The sequence below is a fragment of the Neomonachus schauinslandi genome, chromosome 3, assembly GCF_002201575.2.
Source record: "Neomonachus schauinslandi chromosome 3, ASM220157v2, whole genome shotgun sequence".
In the NCBI taxonomy this organism is placed as follows: Eukaryota; Metazoa; Chordata; class Mammalia; order Carnivora; family Phocidae; genus Neomonachus; species Neomonachus schauinslandi.
In genome coordinates, this window is record NC_058405.1 from 34056095 (window position 1) to 34070395 (window position 14301).

Consider the following 14301-nt stretch of genomic DNA (forward strand, 5'->3'; position numbering starts at 1 on the left):
GGGGGACGCGTGGTGTGATTGCCCAGGAGAAAGGAAGGCGCTCCAGTTCCGGGTCAGGCCCTTCTCCCGCTTCCCTCGGCCTCCGCCATGGCGAGTAGCAGCGGTGCCGGGGCGGCGGCGGCAGCGGCGGCGAATCTGAACGCGGTGAGGGAGACCATGGACGGTGAGTGCCCGTTTGTCCCCCTTTACCTTGTCTCCGTTTCCCGCAGCCAAGGCCCCCAGGCGGCGGTAAGCCAAGGAGGACTTTAGGTCCACTTCCTGCCCCAAAGGACATCTTTGAGGGTCCTCTCAAGGGACCCGCCAGGGCCATAGTGCTGATGATCCCATCCTTTGAGAGTTCTCTCTTCGCTTTTGCGTAGTTTGTCGCGCGCGCGACGTTTCCGCCCCCACGTCAGCCCGGCGCGCGCCTCGTGCCTCCCGCGCCGGACTCGCGCGGCCCCAGCTCCCCGCGTGCCACGCCCCTCCGCTGCGGCGGGGGTCTGGCGTCCTTTCCTGTGGGGCCGGCTTCACGTACCGCTGCCACCCCACGCTCCCCCTGCCGCGCCGCTAGCAGAGCGCCCTTTTCTCCTAGTCCTGAGCGGGAACAGTCTTCAAGACTGTAAGCCTCGTGCGGACAGCGAGCGGCCTTGTGTGTTTGGTCACCGCTCTGTCCTTTGTCTCTGGCCCTGGAGTAGGCGTTTTTTAAATAAGCGGCCAGTGAGCAGGTCGCCCCGTCTTCAGAATTTCTCTACTTCCTCTTGGAGCGGGTGACGCGGCTGTTCTGAGGCTGTAGGTGTGTTTACCTGTTTTGTGCCTCGAGGCACGCGGGCGTCGAACCTGCGCACACGTGCTAGAAGACGAAGTGTCTTGGAGTTACCATCTCTCTGTTATGCCGGGTCTGCCGCTTTATACTTCTGGGGGTGAGTTTAGACATCTTTGAGCCTGTGTCTTTTTCTATAAAATGAGGTCGCTTCCTCCTAAGGTTCTTGTGAATGTTTAAGATAAGGTAAAGGCATATCGAAGGTGAAGAATCAAAAGATAATTGTTACTACTTTTGTGTTATGTTGCATGTATATCCCACTTGCAGACTCCTTTGTCTCCATTTTGTTCATATCCACGTACATGTGTTTGATGGATGTTAAATATTGCTTTTTTTTGCATTTTCCAGGGGATATTGACATTAGTCTCCATCTTTATTGAAACAAAGCTGTGCAATTCTCACTCGGTAGTGTCGGCCTCCCCGCTGTGTCTACCTGTCTACTTCACTGTAGGCTCCACTTACTGATTCAGCCACTGCTTAAGGGACTTCTAATGAGACTTCTGGCTTTTTCTGCAAGGGTTGCTGCTTTCTTTTTCAAGACGTACTTACATTACTAGAACATTTGCATCTTATTTCTTATTTATCAAGTATCTATTTTGCTGTTTTTCTGAAAAATAGAATTTTATTTTTTAAAGATTTTATTTACTTATTTTAGAGATGGGGGCGGAGTGGGGGGAGGAGAGGTGAGGAACAGAGGGAGAGGGATAAGCAGACTCCGGGCTTAGGGGGCAGGGCTCCATCCCACCACCCTGAGATATGACCTGAGCCGAAATCAGGAGTTGGATGCTCAACCAACTGAGCCACCCAGGCGCCCCAGATTTTATTCTGAACACTATATTCAGCCTATTTCTCATTCCTTCTTAATGCACTACATTACAGGTTCTCCCCCCCGCCCCCGTATCTGAAAGCAGAGCATTCCCATGAAACCTTTCCTAAAGCTGAAATGGTGTATAGTGAAGAAGCAGTTGATTTATATGGAAAGTTTTTTTGAGTGTTCCCAGACCCAAAAAATAACCTTTCTTAGGCTTTTCTGATTCCTTAGGACATATCTTAACAGATGCACAAAATAAATAGAGATAAAGCACAGATGCTCCCAGACACAGTTCAGAGCTCTTGCAGTTTGATGGTGAGATGTTGAATGTAGTTCTCGGGGAAGGAGCTTGGCAGTGACACTCTAAATGCTGGGGTTGTGCGCTGTAATGGCTTGCTGCAAACAAACACTGAATGCTATTTTCATTTTTGCCTTTTTTCATAAAAGCGAAAACTCGGATTTCTTTTGGTAAGTAAAAATAGCTACTAATGTAGGTCTTCTGTAAAAGCAGAGTGGAGTAAGACAAACTTTCAAAAAGTGGGTGATGGTTGTACTGACTTACACCTTTGCTTGGAAGCCAGTGGGGTTTTTTGTTGTTGTTGTTGTTGTTGTTTTAACAGAATGGAGAGTGTGAGGCCTCATTTCTGTCAGTTTATGTTAGCTATGCTTAGGTTCCTTATTTATATGGCCATAGAATCCCATTTGGATGGAAACTCCCATTTTATCTCTGGTGGAACTAGTGATTTACAAATGAGAACTGGTTGTATTGGTTGCATCAGGATTTTTACTGAGAGAAGTGTGTGTAAAATGAAGATTACTGAGTGTAAGAACATGAAACAGTGAAGAAATAACAGATTTTTAAAAAAACTGAATGAGAGGCTGTGTGACTTAGAGAACACTGCCCCTCTACACACAGTTTGCCCACAAACCCCAAGATAGGAAGGCCCCAGGTTGGCAATGAATCACCATTTGTTAAATGTGGCAGCTAGGGACTATCATGTCCATTAGAATTCTGAACTTACAGAAAATCCCTGCTATCATGCCATAATTGGAGTCCAAGACAGTCCTATATAATGTGAAGTTGAATGTTGTCATTTTATTTTATATTTTTTTAAAGATTTTATTTATTAGAGAGCACATGTGCAGCCGTGCACTAGCGGGATGGTGCACAGAGGAGAGGCAGACTCCCTGCTGAGCGCGGAGCCCTTCTCTTGCTGGATCCCAGAACCCTGAGATCATGACCTGAGCCTAAGACGCTTAACCGACTGAGCCATCCAGGTGCCTCATGTTATCATTTTATAGTCCCACGTTCCTCCACATTCATTCCCAGAAATAAAACTTTAGCTTGCCCAAGGGGCTAGACTGAACTATCCAAATAACATTATTATTATTTGAAACTTTGTTAATGCAGGGTTTCACTGTATTTAAATCTAGCCATGAGAATCAAAAGTTTGAGTCTGACTATGCACTTTAAAGATTATTTCCCCTCATCTTCTTACTACTTCTCTCCCATCAGTACTAGAATCAGCCCTCAGTAATTTAATCTTTTTTTTTTTTAAGATTATTTATTTCAGAGAGAGGAAGAGAGTGAGAGCGAGTGAGCACAAGCATAAATGGGGTGAGTGGCAGAGGGAGAATCAGACACACCGCTGAGCAGGGAGCCCGATGCCAGGCTCAATCCCAGGACGTTGGGATCATGACCCGAGCTGACGGCAGACGCTTAACTGACTGAGCCACCCAGGTGCCCCAGTAATTTAATTTTTTAATGGATCTGAATGATTTCAGGGTTGTAGAACTAGGCTATAAACATTTTTATTTTAGTTGTGAAGTGAAAGCATTTTGATAATGATACTTCAAAAGCAGGTAGACTTTGTAATTTATCTGTGTGGCTCACGCTGAAAGGAACCTGACTCATCCTGGTCCTGATTTAGTATAAGCTCTTATATCCCCTACTCTCATTTTAGATCCTCAACATTCTCTTCCAGATTCCTTCTTTCAAATGTCAGTCTTTTCTATCTCTCTCTTTGTCCTCCAGTGTACTCACTTGCCCCTTTTGCTTTTCAAGGTTTTGTAATTTTAGATACTGTATTGATAGTTTCATACTTTATTTTCGTATATTTTAAAATTTTTCTTATGCCTCCAGTTACTACTAGTAATTATGTTCTTTATAATAGTGATAAAAATGAACCTCTTCCTTACCAGAGGGTTTCAGTGTAGTGCTACTTTATTATATATCAGGTAGTAAGCTAGAAGGAGGAGTTAAGAGAGTTCACAGTACAAGGTAGTGTCCGTGAAACAAATGTATGGTCCCTAGGCTGTCAGTCTAGTTACTCATGGGAGAAAGAGACCTAGGAATCATTCTTGCTTTCTTTTACCTCCCCTGACTTCTGTTCTTCACTAAGCCCTTTCAGTTCTTCCTTCGTCTCAGATTTAACCACTTGTCTTGATCTCTCCTGTCCATGCCATCTACTCGTCTATCCCCAAGATGGCAGTAACTTAACTGGACTCCCTGTTGGCGGGTGTTCTGTCTCTTTCCAAGATCCATTCCCTATTATGCAGCCAGAGTCTTTTAAAAATGAAAATTTGATTGTCATACCCCCATTTTTATGTTTTTTAATAGCTTCCCAAAGTTCTGAAATCTTCAGTAGAGCCTTAGTGGGTGTTCATGTCTGTCTTTTCTCATATTTTACACCTCTGCTCCCCCTGTAATTACATTGCCTTCACCTGAAGAACCTTTCAGATCTATGAAAGGTTCTTTACCAAGTTCTCTTTAGTGCAGGAACTTTTGCACAAGCTGTTTTTTTCACTCTCTCTTAGCACTTCTTCCTACCTCTGCATTAGTTAGGTTGATTTCTCTTCACCCTTGAAGTGTAAGCTTGTCACTTTTTCACACAAGTCTTTCCTAAATGCTATCTTTCACAACTATGTAAGATGCCCATCTAATTTGTTTTGGAGGTATGCTTTTCTTGTCCCTCTTTCACTTTTAACTAGGATCAGTTATTACTTTAATATCAATGTCTCATAGACTGTAATTCCATGAGGATTGGGACCATATCTGTCTTTTTCACAACTGTATTTCCAGCAGTAGTGTAGTAGGCACAAAATACACCTAAGGACTATACAGTAGGCACTACAGAAGTACTTACTATAGATGGGTTATGAAGTTAGTAGGTAAAGATCAACATGCATTTTACAAGAAAGCTTAAAGGAAAGAAAGACTAGTCCTGAGATGGACCTGAAAAAGAGCATGGAGTTACATGGAGAGAAGAGAAAAGGCAGAGGAGAAAAGCATGAACTAAGGCATGAAGTCAGGAATAAGCAGAGAATTAATAGGTAAGAGTCTACCATGAAGAGAAAACTGGAGAGGAGAATTTTTAGCAACGGATAATGGTGATGGTGATAATGGTAATGTTGGAGAGTTGGAGTAGGGTCAGAGAGTACGTGTTTTCATTTGCTGCTGCATAACAAACCATCCCAAACTTACTGGCATAAAACAGCAATTACTTGTCTCTCAGAGTTCTGGGTGTTGGCTGGGCTTATCTGGGTAATTCTCATTGAGGGTCTCTAATGCATTGCAGTTAGTGCTGAATCTGGAGTCATCCCAAAGCTTCCTCACTCACACATCTTCTAGTTGACACTGCCTGTTAGCCTGTTGTCTGGAACATGTGGGTTTCTTCCCACTTGGCGGCTGGGTTGCAAGGGAGAGTGCCTCAAGAGAGAGCCAGGAGGAAGCTATATTACCTTTTTAAGTCTAGTGTCAGAAGTCATGCAGTGTCACTATTGGGAGATGCAGCCTGTGAGCCCTGAGCATACCTGTACATTCTTGCTCAATAGGCCAAGAAAGCAAGGCCCTGACTGCTCTTTCTTCCTGCTGTTTCTCAGTGGTGTTTTTACAGTGAACAACATGAGGGATGAGGTAACATCTACTTCCAGAAAACGAGCAAGTTTGCTAACTGCTACTATAAAAGTAGGGATTTCCTAAGCTCACTGTTCTTCAGCTGTGAATATAGTCTGTCAATATAATATATTCTTTCACTATGTCAAAGGGAAAAAGCTGCCTGGTTATTTCAGTGTTTGATGAAAAGGTATTCATAAGACTCAGCACTTTTTCCCTAATTTTAAAGTCTTAGCAAAAGAAAACAGTACATTGTTAACACGCCAAGGATAGCTACATGAGATTACCATCATCCTTAACGCTAGTGTTAAAAGCATTCCAAATAACATTAGAAACACTTGCTTTCACTGAATTTTTTTTTAACCACTGATATGAAAGTTTAAGCAAATAATGAAGGATAAGAAAAGGAAAAGTCTGTTACGAAGGACATGAAATTATTATTTATAGGTAAAATGATTAATTAGAAAACAAGAAATTAACTGAAAAACTTCAGTAGAATTTGTTAAGGTGGCTGGCTACAAAATAAAAATAAGTAATATTCTAGAATATTTGAACTGATCACCTAGAATATACCAAAGCAAGGTAGAATGCAATTATGAAGACAAAACTAAAAATTAAAGAGATTGGTGATTCACTACCAAAATTGATGATGATGGAGCACATGGCTAAAACTTTCTGCTCCGAGCATATAAAAATGACAGGAAATAATACTAAAATGCAATTATCAGCACACCCATGTTCAGAAACAAGAAAGGAAAATCTCCTGGTTAGAAAGAGATTTTCCCCAAAGAGGAGCAGATGGGAACCACAGCAAGAGACTGGGAATGGAACCTGATGAAGCGTGCTGCCCTGCCTGAGGGAAGCTGGGGGCCAGGAATGTACCATCTGCCACGGCCAGGGATTGGGAAGTATCATCCATGTGTCTTGTGGCTCTGGAGCCGCTATGCTTCCACTAGGACTACTCCAGAGGGCCGAGGCCAGTGTGAGACTACCCATCCAAGGATGCTTCACCAATTCCAGACATCAAGAAAAATCTCCTGTTGAAGATGAGCTTCCAGTCAGAAATCACTAAGTACCCAGGATAGATGAAAAACATAAACAACTCACATGAAAATTGAAAAAAGAGAAGATAGTAATAATAGCTCTTTTTTTGAGCACTAGATGCCAATGGACACAGCATTGAGTGTGTGTTGTAATTCTCACAATGACCCTGTGAAGTAAGTACTATCACCCCTATTTCACAGAGTGATAAAGGCACAGAAAGGTTACCTTGCGGGACACCTGGGTGGCTCAGTCGGTTAAGCGTCTGCCTTTGGCTCAGGTCATGATCCCAGGGTGCTGGGATCGAGTCCCGCATCGGCTCCCTGCTCAGCCAGGAGCCTGCTTCTCCCTCTGCCTGCTGCTCTCTCTTTTTCTCCCTGACAGTTAATAAAAAAGTCTTAAAATAAATAAATAAATAAATAGAAAAGGTTACCTTGCCTACTAAGTAATGAAGGTGAAATTTGAACTCAGGTACTTTAGCTGTAGAGAGCAGACCCTTAACCATTCTCCTTTGGTGCTTGCTTATACTTGAAGAAACAGAAAACGCAAGTCTCAAAAATGGCCAAAGATAAGAATCTAACTTCAGATAGGTAAGGGCAGAAACAATAGCCACAAAATAAGTGGTTATAAAAAAACATTTAACTATGAAATAAGGACAAGCAATTAATGGGGGGGAATTTGAAATCTTAAAATAGAGTTACTGAAATAAATTCAGCGGATAACATGAACTACAGCCTGCATACAACTGAGGAGCAGTACTGGTATGTTGGCATATCAAAACTGAAGAAATGAAACAGAAAGGGCTGTCAGCTTCCAGCCGAGATGGAGTAACAAAAACTGGATTTACCCTCCTACCTGGAAGAAAAAAAAAACAAAACCCAGACAGAACAATGGACATCAGGTAGTAAAGAACACTGATCCCAGAGACAGTAAATGAAGAGAGCCCAATAGTTGCCTGTTCTTGGTACCTTCAGAGAGTTTCCAGCCGCAATGCAATTGGGGGGTAGTGTGGACCCCCTAAGTTAGCAGAAGGAGTTTAGAGTCCAGGGAGACCAAAGCAGGTAGAGTTTGCAGGACAGAATATGTGAGAGGAAAGAGCTTACAGAGAGAGAATTCTGGAGACCGGTAGGAGGGTCCCCCTCAAGTATTCAGCAGAGCATTGATTAGCACATGTGTGTGAGGAAAGAACCCACAAAGCTAGGAAAGGCATTCAAAAGAACTAGAGGGAACAGTACACCGTGCTCACAGAAGGCTGAAAATAGTGCTTGTATCTACCAGCCAGAATGGAAAACTTCATAATTCACGAGGCATTTAGTAGAGCACTCACGAGGGTCTTACCTCAGTGATGAGGAACAATTAGCCGTACACTGAACAGGGCTCTGACCCTGACTATATAAATCTTAAAAGACTCAAAAGGATCAAACTTTTCAGATAACTGCATCTCATTGCAAAGCCCAAGAACATGTGTAAAAATATTTTTAAAAATAATATGTATAGAAATATAAAAATAGCAACCAACAAGGTAAAATTTACAATGTCAAGCATCTAATTAAAAATTACTAAATATGCAAAGCTGGAAAATGCAACCCATGATAGAAAAATTCAGTCAGTTGAAATAGACCTGAAACTGACACAGATGTTACACTTAGCAAACAAGGACATTAAAACTATACTCCATGTGTTCAAAAAGTTTAGGCATGAAAGACATTTAAAAAAAAAAAACCTTGAAATTCTAGAGATGAAAATGAATGTCTGATACAAAAAGGTGGGAAGGGCCCATCTCATGAACATCATGAATACTGCGTTAGTTTTTTGAAGGAGTTAGACATCATGTAACCCTCAATATTGTTAACTTGTCCATTCATCCCAAAATAAGGTAGTTTTTATGCAATTCAAGTCAGAATCCAAACGGAGTTTGTATTTGGAATTGATCAAGATTTTTTTAGAGAGGGAAAGAGGCAGGGGGAGGGGCACAGGGAAAAGGAGAAAGAGAATCTTAAGAAGGCTCCATGCCCAGCAAGAAAACACAGGGCTAGATCTCACAACCCTGAGATCATAACCTGACCTTAAATCAAGAGTCTGATGCATAACCAGCTGAGCCACCCAGGTGCTCCTTGTTCAAGATTTTTAAGTTCACTGAAAGAACAAAAGAGCTTATGAAAAGGAAAGATAAAATCTTTAACCTTCTGTATGTTGATAAAAGTAATTAAAATTGTGGTTCTGACATAAGATAGAGATGTAACAAATGGGTAATGGGAATTTACTAGGTGATAAAGGTGGCATCTTAATTGAGTAGTAGCAGAGATCATTCAATAAATAGTATTGAGGGAATGGACTTCTTTCAGGGAGGTAAAGTTAGATCCTATCTTCGACCCAAACTGCAGGGAGTTAAATATTTAAATGTTTATAGGCAGGCAGGAAATAAACTTTGAAGTGATGGAAGGGAATACTGGTGGATGGTTATATAATCTTTGCATGGGGAATGCAAAGTATAAGTATAATGCCAAGGGAAAATAATACAGGAAGCCATAGATAACATGTTGACCATTGACTTTTAACAAATTCTAAACATGCTCGGGAAACAACCACCATAAAACAAAATTTAATGAAGCCAGTGTATTTATATTCTTTGCTTCTCTTTGCTAGTGTTTCTTGTGTCAATTACTTTTATAAACTACAATAAAATGAAGTACTATAAAAAAGTTAAAAAATGGGCTTTCATTTTTTTACTATTAGATTTTAATGGACATGATTACCCTGTCAAATTGTAGAAGTTTGTAAGTACTTTTAAAGCCTTAAATATGTATATTACTGAGCAATTCCACTTTTAGGAATTTATCCTAATGAAATAAAATGAAGTTAGTATGTACAGATCTTATCATAGGATTATTTCAGTGGGGAAAACATGAGACCCACTTAACTCTTAAAATAGTAGAGTAGTTAAGTAATGTATGGTGTTTACATAAAATGGGATGTTATGAGACCAAATTACCTTGTAAAAGCATACTAAAAATGGGGAAATGTTCTGAAAAATCCTGATTATGATGCATATATTTAAGATACTGAATGAGTGGTAGAATATAAATCAAAGTATAAAAAGCAGTTATGTGGAGGGAGGGTATAAGTGTATTTCTGGTGCTAGGCTGAGTAAGAACAAGACAGTATTACATGACAATTTCAAAATATAGGGATGCTGTGCTAGTTCTTTGGTACTGTGTGTATTATATGAATTAAAAACAAAGTATTGGGGACACATTTTTTAATGTAATTGTTTTTGAAGTTTCCTCTGTCTTTTTCAGTTCTGCTGGAAATTTCAAGAATTTTGAATACTGGCTTAGATATGGAAACTCTGTCTATTTGTGTACGGCTTTGTGAACAAGGAATTAACCCAGAAGCTTTATCGTCCGTTATTAAGGAACTTCGCAAGGCCACTGAAGCACTAAAGGTTAGTTATCTGTATGTTCATTCTAAAGAAAGATGCTTTTGTTTAGAAAATGGTTAATGAGTTTATGTGAAAGATCCTACTTAAATATGATTAAACTAGCTTTTGTCACCATCAGAAATTCTGAAAACCAGGATCTTAGTAGCATATGTTCAGTTACAAAAATTGCTACTGTCATGGACCACATTTTCTCTTCTCAGAAGTCTCCAGCGTGTTTAGAATTTTCCTTGTGTTGTGAGCCCAAAAAGGTAAGTTCAAGGCCAGTACCTGGGAATGTGCCCTTATTTGGAAATTGTGTATCCGCAAGTATAATCAGGTTAAGATAAGATCATAATGGATTAATGACTGATGTCCTTATAAGACAAGGGAAATTTGGACAGAGCAACACCAAGAGAGCACCATGTGGAGACACTGCCTTGTGACAGTGGAGGCGGAGAGAGCAGTGGTGGCCAAGGATTGTTGGCAGCCATCAGAAACTACGGAGAGGCAAGGATCTTCTGCTAGAGCCTTCTGACTTCTTGATTTTGGACTTCTAGCCTTTAGAACTATGAGAAAATAAATTTCCGTTGTTTCAAGCCACCCAGTTTATGGTACCTGGTAATGGCAACCCTAGAAAGCTAATACAGATTTCACTATTAGAAAATGGGGTGCTGTTGTAACAAAGACCTACAAGTCATGAAGTGGCTTTGGAATTGGGTGATGGGTAGAAGTTGGAAAATTTTACACACTTAATAAAAAGGGCCCAGATTTCCTTGAAGAAAGTGTTGGTAGAACTATAGACATTGAAGGCAATTCTGGTAAGGGCTCAGAAAGGAGAGGAGAGCAGTAGAGAAAGCTTTAATTGTCTTAGAGAATACATACGTGATGATGAGCAGAATGTTGCTGGAAATAATGGAGTTTAAAGGGGCTTCTGGTGAGATCTCATAAGGAACATATTATTGAACACTGGAGGGAAGGTTGTCCTTGCTACAAAGTGACAGCACCTGGCTGAATTATGTTTTATTATTGGAAGAAAAATAAAACTTGTAAGTGATGAACTTGGATATTTAGCTGAGGAAATTTCTTCCTAGCAAAGTGTGGAAAGTGCAGGAGCAAGATTTCTGCTTGCTACTTATAATAAAATGTAAGAGGAATGAGAAATCAAGGAACTGGTAAGCGAAAAGGAGCCAGCACTTGATTTAGAAAACCCTCAGCCTTACCCAGACAGCGTGCTCTGGAGAGGAAGCCCAGAGTGGGGCTCTGGTGAGGAGATTGGGTATATGATTCATAAATGTAGTCCACCCTCTCGGACTTGACTGCAAGGGACCCAGACAAAATAAAGGAAGGCTGGGATTCTGTACTTCTGGATTCTGCAGGAAGGAAACTGGCCACTAGGCCTCCCTGGCTGTGGTCATGTGTTTCTCCCTCAAGAGAAGGGAAGAATGACAAACAGCTCTGAGAGGAAGGGACTGCCGAGGCCAGTTGGCTGCACTGCCACCATGGGCCCAAGGGCCACCTTTTTTCAAATACAAACTCGCCACTTTTTAGTTGCTCACATTGGGAACAGGAAAGGTATATTCCCTTTCTGACTTGTGTACAGTGATTTAAAATCTTGGGTGATTTTATTTCCATGTTTATAAAACTAACTCACCACAGATACTGATATTCAAGTTAGTCCCTCTGAAAACTTGTCCAAGGACAAAGTGACTTTTCTCTAGCTTTTTTTTTTTCTTTGAGAAAACAAAACTATATAATATATGTAATTTACCCATCTCAAATTTAGTCAGTTCTAGTAAATTCCAGTGATTTGGGTTGTTTCTGAGATTTTTTAAAACTTGAAACACAAAAAGGTAAACAGACATTTCCAGAGCAAAAATCTATTGTAAAGAGAATATCTGTACAATTCTCATTGCTAGAGTCCTACAAGTTCCCTTGAGCTCCTGTACCACTAACCTCTCCTGCTCCCCTTCCAGTAACTACTGTCCTGATTTTTATGGTAGAAGCTTTCTTACTTTTAACAGTTTTACTGACTAAACATGGGTCTTCAAACACTGCAGTTTAATTTTGTAAAATTTTTGAATGTGATACAAACTGGAATCTTAAAAAAGAGTCTTTACTGGGTTCTTCATTTAACATTATGTTTGAGAGGGTGTTTTTTGTTTTTTTGAGTATAGTTGACACACGAGTGTTAGATTAGTTTCAGGTGTACAACTTAGTGACTTGACAGGTTTACACTTTTTTTAAGATTTTTTTTTTTTTTAAGATTCTTTCTTTATTTGACCGCAAGAGAGACAGAGAGGGAACATAAGCAGGGGGAGTGGGAGAAGCAGGCTCTCAGCCGAGCAGGGAGCCTGACACAGGGCTCAATCCCAGGACCCCGAGATCATGACCTGAGCTGAAGGCAGACGCTTAACTGACTGAGCCACCAGCTGCCCCAACAGATTTGCTGCCGTCTGTCCCATGACATCACTATTAAAATATTACTGACTGTTCCTTATGCTGTGACTTTTATTCCTGTGACTTATTCATTCTGCAAATGGAAAAGTCACAGCATAAGGAAGGAAGCCTATCTCTCCCTCTCTCCTTTACCCATTTTGTCCATCCCTCTCTCTTCTCTGCAAGTCATCAGTTTTTTTCTCTTTTTATAGGTCTGATTCTGCTTTTTGTTTATTCATTTTTTATTTTTAGATTCCACTTAGGAGCAGAATCATGTGAGGTTCGTTTGTTTGTTTCTTTTTTTGTCTTTGTTTGAGGGGCGCCTGGGTGGCTCAGTCGTTAAGCGTCTGCCTTCTTCGGCTCAGGTCATGATCCCAGGGTCCTGGGATCGAGCCCCGCATCGGGCTCCCTGCTCAGCGGGAAGCCTGCTTCTCCTTCTCCCACTCCTCCTGCTTGTGTTCCTGCTCTCGCTATCTCTCTCTCTGTCAAATAAATAAATAAAATCTTTAAAAAAAAAAAAAAGACTATTTGAGAGAGAATAAGAGTGCGTGCAAGTGCATGCAGGAGCAGGGGGAGGGACAGAGGAAGAGGGAGAAAGAGAATGTCAAGCAGATTCTACATGCAGAACCCAGGCACCCCGGAGGTTCATTTATATTGTGTGTAGCTGTAATACAGTCCTTTTCACTGAAATAATCATGCTTTGTTGCACAAATATACTACTATTCAGTTATTTTTTCTACTGTGAATGGATATTCGATTGCTTCCAGTGTGGGGCTATTAGGAATATGCTGCTATGAGCCTAGTTGTGCATGTCTCATGATGCATATGTGCATGCATTTCTTTTGGGTGGTGTATATCTACAAGTCAGGTTGCTTGGTTTTTAGGATATGTTTATCTTCAACTTGAATATAGATAATTCCAAACTTTTCTAAAGTAGTTGTATTTCTGTTTCCATGAGCAGCATATGAGTTTCCCTTCCTTTTTCCACATCTATGCCAATACTTATTTTTGTGTTTTTAATTTTAGTCATTTTGGTGGGTGTGTATGGGTTTCTTATGTGGTTTTATTTGCATTTCTCCTAGTACCAATGAGGTTGAATGTGTTTTTACATGTTTTTTTTGGCCATTTTCTTTTGTGAGATACCTTTTCAAGTAGTTTGCCCTTTTTTTTTTTTCTGGGGTGTCTGTTTTTCCTTTTGTATTGGTAGTCTTAAATATTCTGAATGTGAACCCTTTGTTAAATGTGCATGTAAGTTACTAATTTCTTTTAGTCAGATGTTTAAATCTTTAAAAAAACTATTCAAACCTTGTTTCTTTTTAAACTCACAACTGAGCTTTCATATGACAGAAAGAAAAATAAATAATATCGTAAGAATAATATTTATGAGCACTCTGAGTCACAGCAGTGATGTGTACTGGTACTGATGTTAGTAGTTTACTGCTAAGGAAACTGAAGCTTATGGTGGCCAGCTTCTCCCAGGGACTTACTGAGAAGTAGTTGAGCTGAGATTTGAACTTGGACTCTGGCTTCAGAGTTGTTAACTACTAACTTTTCACCTACAATAAGTTCTAAAAAATATCTAAGCCTGCTTTTTGAGAAAGGGTGAAATGTGATTAGAAGTGAATTAATGGACTGTAGCATGGGAACATTCCCTGGTTTAGTATTCTTTCATAACCCTGCTGTTAAAAATAAAATGCAGTATCATAGTCTTTGATCAGTAAATTTCTGAAATTCTAGTGGAAGAGAATTTACTTAATAAACATCGTCCACAACTGCGTGAATTTTTGTTGTTTATGTTGGAATTTGACACAGAATAGGGAGGCAAAAGAGCATGAAGGAATGGAAGATCAGACACACACACACACACACACACACACACACACACACACACACACACA

At 40.5% G+C, this 14301-nt stretch overlaps 1 protein-coding gene across 1 annotated transcript in view; it reads left to right on the forward strand.

The window, feature by feature from the left end:
- The first annotated feature begins 19 nt into the window (after positions 1 to 19).
- The window catches only part of MZT1 (mitotic spindle organizing protein 1), an 18954-nt gene continuing 4672 nt past the window's right edge, over positions 20 to 14301 (forward strand). The window contains exons 1-2 of the mRNA XM_021697823.1: positions 20 to 163; positions 9846 to 9991. Of these exons, the coding sequence (XP_021553498.1) occupies positions 88 to 163; positions 9846 to 9991 (222 nt within the window). The 5' untranslated portion in view covers positions 20 to 87. The remainder of the gene's footprint in view (positions 164 to 9845; positions 9992 to 14301) is intronic.